This window comes from Crocodylus porosus, unplaced genomic scaffold, assembly GCF_001723895.1.
Source record: "Crocodylus porosus isolate Cpor-Errol unplaced genomic scaffold, CroPor_comp1, whole genome shotgun sequence".
Taxonomy (NCBI): Eukaryota; Metazoa; Chordata; order Crocodylia; family Crocodylidae; genus Crocodylus; species Crocodylus porosus.
In genome coordinates this window covers 186,663-193,750 of record NW_017728920.1, presented here as the reverse complement: position 1 = coordinate 193,750, position 7,088 = coordinate 186,663, and the positions used below count along the sequence as shown (strand labels likewise).

The 7,088-nt window shown below is 41.1% G+C and overlaps 1 protein-coding gene across 2 annotated transcripts in view; it reads right to left on the bottom strand.

Annotated features, from left to right (window-relative positions):
* Positions 1-2,794: 2,794 nt before the first annotated feature.
* Positions 2,795-7,088, bottom strand: part of ZNF365 (zinc finger protein 365) — a 40,701-nt gene continuing 36,407 nt past the window's right edge. The window contains exon 5 of one of the 2 annotated variants that reach the window (XM_019538455.1): positions 2,795-5,357. In XM_019538455.1, coding sequence (XP_019394000.1) covers positions 5,111-5,357 — 247 coding nt within the window. In that variant the 3' untranslated portion in view covers positions 2,795-5,110. The remainder of the gene's footprint in view (positions 5,358-7,088) is intronic. The other variant, XM_019538456.1, reaches the window with a different exon arrangement.

Sequence of the window (7,088 nt, the reverse complement as noted above, 5' to 3'; positions counted from 1 at the left end):
CTGGCTCTAGCAGCCTCTCCTATCTGGAGCACTCCCACAGCCCCTACTCCCATCTCTCTCTCTCTCACACACAAACACCCCTGCTGCCACCTTCACCCTGCCCATCACCCCCACAGTGGTTCCTGAAACTAGGAATCCCCGTCCAAGGCTGGGGCTGCATGTTTCAGCATTGGTGTGTGTAACAGGATGCGTGTCCTAGGGGTTGCTGTGCTGTCTTCTAGAGCTCCCTTACTGTGCCAAGTTGCATAAAGGGCATCCTCCATTCTCGTCTACCATGTCTTTGATGTTATATATGTATTATAGGGAGGCTGCCTTTCCGTTCTTTTGGCCACGGTTTCCTGCTGTACACTAGTTCTTTCTATATTAGGTGTTTCTGTGTCCCCCCAGCCTTATGGGCTATGCATGGCTCCAACCACCTGTTTACCACGCCCCAAGCCTCGCAGATGTAATGGACATTGTTCGGTCTTACTCAATGTCTCACTGTTACTGGGGCTCTCAGCAGCCCTGTCTTGCTCTGTGCCTCACTGGCACCTGGGCTTTCCACAGCCTTGTCTTGCTGCGTGCCTCACTGGCAGTCTGGTTCTCCACAGCCCTGTCTCACTCTGTGTCTTGTCTTGCTCTGTGCCTCACTGGTGCATGGGATCTCCACAGCCCTGTCTCACACTACGCCCCACTGGCGCTCTGGCTTTCCACAGCCTTGCCTCACTCGGCACCTTACTGGGCATATGGGGTCAGCACACTCCCCCGGCTATGCCCTTTCTGATGCTTGGGGTTGGCACACTCCCAGTGCTGCACCTTATCTGGCACTCAGAGTCAGCACACTCCCAATGCTGCCCTTTACTGGCATTTGGCGGTCGTTGCCCACCCAGGTCTTCCCAATTGCTGCCCCCCTCTCTGGGGCTGGGGTCGCCACTCTACCATGAGTCCCGTATGAGGCCTCCTCCATCTCCTTATAGCTTCACCCAAGCCACCGGTCTAACAGCAAACAAAACACACGCCCCTGGGCTATAACATAAGCTTGAGCCAGCTGGCTATGACAACATTTGTGCCACCCCAAGGGTTCTCCATCTCTCACCAGTATCACGTTGCTCAGACGTTTAGGCTTCTACCTGCTCACTCAGGCAGAGCTCCTTCCCCCTTGGCTGCTAGCAGGGAACTCCCCTCCTGGCCTCAGGCCTGGGATTTATATAGGAACCAGGCCCTGCCCCTTCCAGTCAGCTGACCGCTAACTGACGCTCCCTCCGGTTGCCCTAGCAACCTGTACCTGGGCTCCTTCCTCACTGCTCCAAAAGTAGCAGGCATCTTAGTGCCCTGCTACAGTGTGGGTATGGGGAAGGGCTGAAGGTCCCACCACATCCCATTTGGCAGCTGGGCATGCTGGCATAAGCTCTGTGGGAGGATGCGGGGTTTGGGGGGGAAGGGGTATGGGGGTTGGCTGTGGGGTTTGTGGGTGGTATGGGGCTTGCACAGGAGTTTGGGGGGTGTGGGGTTTGTCGGTGGATTTGTTGGGTGGGACTGTGTGTGGGGGGGGTGGGACTGCTCAGGAAGGGTGGGTCCATCTGCATAGCACACAGCCCACCCTGAAGCAGCAGCAGCAGCTGCAGCAGCCATCAGGGCTACTGGCAGAGCCCCAACCCAGCACCGCCTGTGTGATATGGCGCTGCACCACCTCAACCCACTCATGCACACCCTTGGCCAGAACTGAGCCAGTCCTGTTGTCACCTGAGATCCTGGCACCACACGGAGGGGCCATGCACCCTTGCACTGGGCTGGGTCCTGCCTGCATGAAGCCAGCCCAACCCGAAGGTGTGTGGAGCACTGTGCGCCATGTGGGGGAACCCACCCCTCTCAAGCAGTTCCCTACCCCCACCCCCACAATCCTCTCCACCCTTTCTCCACAATTCCTACTTACCTGGGACAGCGACTGGGTCAATCCACCGCTGCAGTCATGCCCTGTCCCTATTTTCCCCAGAACACTGAGGCAGTGTATTAGGACAGGAGGGGCACAAGGTAGCCATAGACTCAGCCTCCAGGTGCTGAGTGTGAGGCTTTTTTTCAGGGTGGGTTTCTTTTTTTTTTTTTTTGGATACCTGGATTTCCTGGTATCAAAATTAGAGTTGGCACTGCAAATATGCAGCACGGAGAACATTTCTTCATTCCCAGCATGCCTCTTGTGCCATCTCAAACTGCATTGAGAGGCTGCAACAGGTACACGCTTGTTCATCTGGACAGGCCCTTCAAGTTCCCCGTCTAAGAGTTCTTAGCTTCAGATATTTTTTTCTATATAAAAAAAGTATTTGTAAATCTACAATTTTTACTTTCCAAAATATAGAACAGGCAAAAATCACAACCAAAATACAAATACATTGCACTTACTGCATAAGAGAATTTTTCTTGTTTTTTTTCAACGTAGCTATTTTTAATAATGTTAACAGTACCATAAAATGATGAATATGATTGATATCCTGTGTCTCTGGTGGATATAGATGATTCAACTTTCATCTAAAATCAAATCCATAGAATTACATGAAATTCCATAGCAGGAACCATTTGATTTGTAGAGTAACTAGTTAATAACATTCAGAGTTGAAGATATCAGAAGTTTCTGGTTTCCTTCAATATTTCATATCAGCTTCTCCCAAAGTTTTATGCTCCCAAATATGCTTTTATCTGTCAAAAGAACTATTTCTTTTCAAAGAAAAAATAATTTTATTAGAAGGTTAGGACCCACGTTTGTCAGACTAATTATTGGAAAAATATTTCTAGCATTGTATTACATAGCTCATTAACACAGTAACTGAGAAATATATCTTTATTATTAGTTTTTATATTCGTAAAATGTTTTTCTGGGATAACAGTACATTCCAACTGCTTTGTAACTGATGAACTTGACATTCTTGCAGCAAATAACTTCAATAACTTAGGATATGGGAGGATAGAGACCATTCCATTAAAAAAGAAATACAGATTATTTAAACGATCACTTTGAGATGACTAAAATAAAATAGAGAGTAAGCATCTTATTCATGAAGTCTGAATAGTTGCACTTAACTCCTTATCAAAAAGAGTAGGCAATATATTTGAAAATATAAAGGTTACTTCACTTCTGACTTAAAGAAATAAGTTAATGTATTACTTAAGTTGTTTTTAAAGATCACTCTGTATTATCTGTATTTTTTTTCATTTATGTTAAAAAAGCCAACTGTGGGAAGCAATAGGAAGATTAAAATACATTTATGCCATCTGGATTGCAAAATAAGTTCTTATCCTATATTAACTGACAAAAAGAATATTCAATACAATTAACAAATCCTTTCTACCCGTCTATTATGACATACTGTCCAATCTGACAATGAAATGTCAAAACAAACTTTAACTTCATTAAAAATTAAATACCTGAATTGTTTTTAAACTGTTAATTTCAGTTGAAGCAGTGTTGCGGATGTTTAACTAAACATAAGATTATTTCTTATACAACATTCAGAATAAAAGCAAGGACTTCATATTTTCATTCTTCATTATGACGCCTTCTGGGATGTATGACATTTGTTGTTACCTGTTTATATGCTTATTGGTTACTTTTTATTTTAAATATACTGCAAATCCAGTGCTTATTGCAAGAAATAGTGACAGTGTTATATTTTCTTTTAAATAATCACTTAATTTAGATTATAGTCATAATTATAAAAACAAGAAACATTTCCCACAAAATCTTTATACACATACTGTAAAAACCACCTTCCACAAGGACAATTTACATTTCTTATGAATATTTGAAAAATAAATTACACAGACTTGACTCATCTATTCCTTCTTTTTCTTGAGAAAACTGTTTTTGTTATATCAACAGGATGTAAATATTTGTAAACACGATGTAAAGATTAACATTACTAAAAGTATACATAGTCTGAGTAACACAGAAAATTCAGTCTGACAAACATGACAAATTGGAACCCATTTTAACTGGCACAAACCAAAGGAAACAGACATTCCATGAAGTCCCAATCCCACACCCTTTTCTAGCTGCACACAGTGCTCTGATATGTTCACTTGAAATCCATAGGACAGTTACCATTTTTAAACTTTATTCATTATATATGAAACTATGAAGGACTGGAGCCTAAATTATCACCCCAGTTAAGACAGACTTATTCCAGACACTGTGCTGGCAGGTATTACTTGTCTAAAAACAAGCACAGGATTTGAACATGCTGGCATATAGTGGAACATCTTCTGCTCAAGTTGCTGGTTTGTAGGGTAAATTATCTCCCCCTAAAGTTGCTGGTCCACAGAGGTGAAGAATCTATTAATGCTACCCAGCAGCTTATGGTTTTAGGTATTAGATCCCAGGTTCTATTTCTGCTGATCTGTTATGGCAAGAGTTGTTATAACAGTACTGAAAAATATAAAGTGAAGAACATTTCAAAGCAGTATTGAAGACAGTGAAACTGCATCAAGTAATATGAGCAGAGAGTTTGGCCCTCAGAAGACCAATTTGTTTAGCTGATAAAATAAAAAATGGGACTACCATGAAATATTCCCAACAAGGGTGTACAACAGAAAATTCAGGATTGCAAATGCCAGGCTACTGCTCTGAACAATCTTGAGGACAGCACTAATGTAGACTTTTCACACCTATGTTTGTATATACAGAGTATTTAGTCATTGAACCGGTTCCCTGGCAATCACTCTAATTAAGACTGAATATTAGCGTGCCGATTAAGTGGATTCTTCGAAACTTAAGCAAAAACATAAAATAGAAAAATAGATTATTAAGCCACATGCTGCCACTAAAATCTCTGGTTATAAAACATACATCCATAGTAGTGTACAGCAAGGTACTATAGTCATTTTAAATAGACTTTTGCAATAAATAAGTACATAAATAGGAAAAACAAATGTTAACTGAAATAAATAAATGTTACTTCTTTTACTGAGCCAAAACTGAAGTTACTAAATAAATATTTCATTCTTTATATATTATATATATGTAATTAATGTGTGATGACTAAGTGAATATGAAAAAGTACAAAGCTCATCTAACAGACTTTATTCAATATCTGTTTTGTTGAAGCCTAACTCCTACGGCATTACATAATATTAACTCTTACTATAGCTGTTTGCTTTTTTTGCCCATCTTGGATTTTGCATTCACTTTTCTAGCAGCACTCACTGGTTCGCCTTTTCTCTGTGGCCTCCATAATTCTCTTGAACCATCACCAGCTTCATACACAATTTTAATGGGCTGGATGCTGTTCCTGTCATCCTTGGGTTTCTTCAGGACCATTCTACCTTTTTGAAGGGAATGAGGCTTTGTTTCAGGGACATTATATGAAGTGTGCTGACTTCCTCGGCTTCTGAAATAATAATAATAAAAAAATCAGCCTTGTTTTGTATATGCATCAAATGGTCTGATTTTCTAAGAGGTTGTACAGCATCGATCTATTTTTGGGTGGTAAAAATAGCATTCTTAGAGCTACTGTTCTTTTGCACTGAAGGATGTCATGTAACAACTGTAAATAGGAAGCAGAATTGCAAGCAGAATGGTCATTATCCCACGCAAATAAGAAATAAATGTTAATTTCTTTAACAGAAGAAGTGTACGTGCATCATTGCATACTTTCATTGACGTGAAAGTATCGTCACGTACTGTCGATGAACATGCCACAGTGTTGGTTGATTCACTTAAGGCAATGATTGTCAACCTTTTTGGGCGCATAACACCCCTCACTGGATTGGAGGCACTCCTCTATAAATTTCTGTGAATTGAGTAGAACCCAAATGCTTACCTCTTTCCAGAGGGACCAGACAGTGGGTGTGGGGAACTGACCAGGCAGGGACACTTATCTGCTTATCTTCTCACACCTCTCAGCAGCCTTCAAAGGCTCTAGTGGTATCTCAGAGTGTTATGGCACCCCAGTTGAAAATCACCGATTTAAGGTGAAATTTGCCACCTTGCTGAACAAGGCATGCCTTGATTTGAAGTTTAAAGGAATGATACAATGCAGAAGAAGAATGCTGGGTCTCTGCAAAGGGTATATTTCACCTTGCTTTGAAAACAATGGCATTTAATGCTGCAGCAGTGGAGAGAGGATCCTGGGATTCTGGTATTGAAACTGAGCTCTCTGGTTGTTGTAACACCACAGTCTGCCTTTTACTTTCAAACTGGCAGATAGCCTGCAGTGAAATTCAAGTACCTCGGCTCCTGACTAGCTGACCATTGAGAGAAATGTTAGTTTTGAAATTATGCTTTGGAGTTAATTTATGTTCTGAAAGTTGAGATGAGAGGAGACAGATTGGTATGGGAAAAATATGTCTGCACCATAAAAGGTCTGCTTTAAGGAGCACCACAGTGAAGCACAGCTGCTCCATATTATCCTATGTAGGTGTTATATAACCACCACGTTATGGTGCTGGGTGCACGCCTACTGGTTTGTCCCTACTGGCACACTATAAGGTGGCTATGTTACATCTGCTTCAATGTATGTTACATTTGTGGGGAGGACCAGCCATATTTTTACTGTGGTGCTCACTAATGTAGACCTTTGATACAATGAAACCATAAGAGTTTCAGCCAGAAATGAAAACATGTCCGTGTTTGGGGTGACCTTATTGAAACTGATTGACTTGAGTGATATTATTTCAGACTGACACCAGTGTAACTGAGAACAGAATCTTGCTGTCTAACTTGAAATTTTAACTTGAACTGAAAATACAAGACTTCCAAGTTTTAGTTAAATACAGTTTTGACTATTTCCTTTTTACATCACCTTGAGATGTTTTATAGCAATTATTTATAGCATAAAAGCAGTTATTTGTAATATTAAAATCAATACTATTAATCTAAGGCACCAGCACATCTACCCAAATACTACAAATAAAGCAAAGAACAGCTGGTTTGACATACAAATTTATCTGTTTAAGGATTCCCAGTAGGCTACTATTTTCCATGTCTTATTGTTTCTGGAATTCTCATAGCATATTTGTAGTACTACTTGTACAGGGACTTAAATGGTATTGCATATTTAATAGATCCCATTTTTAAAAAGCTGCAATTCTTCAAGTGCACAAAATTCAAACCACCACAT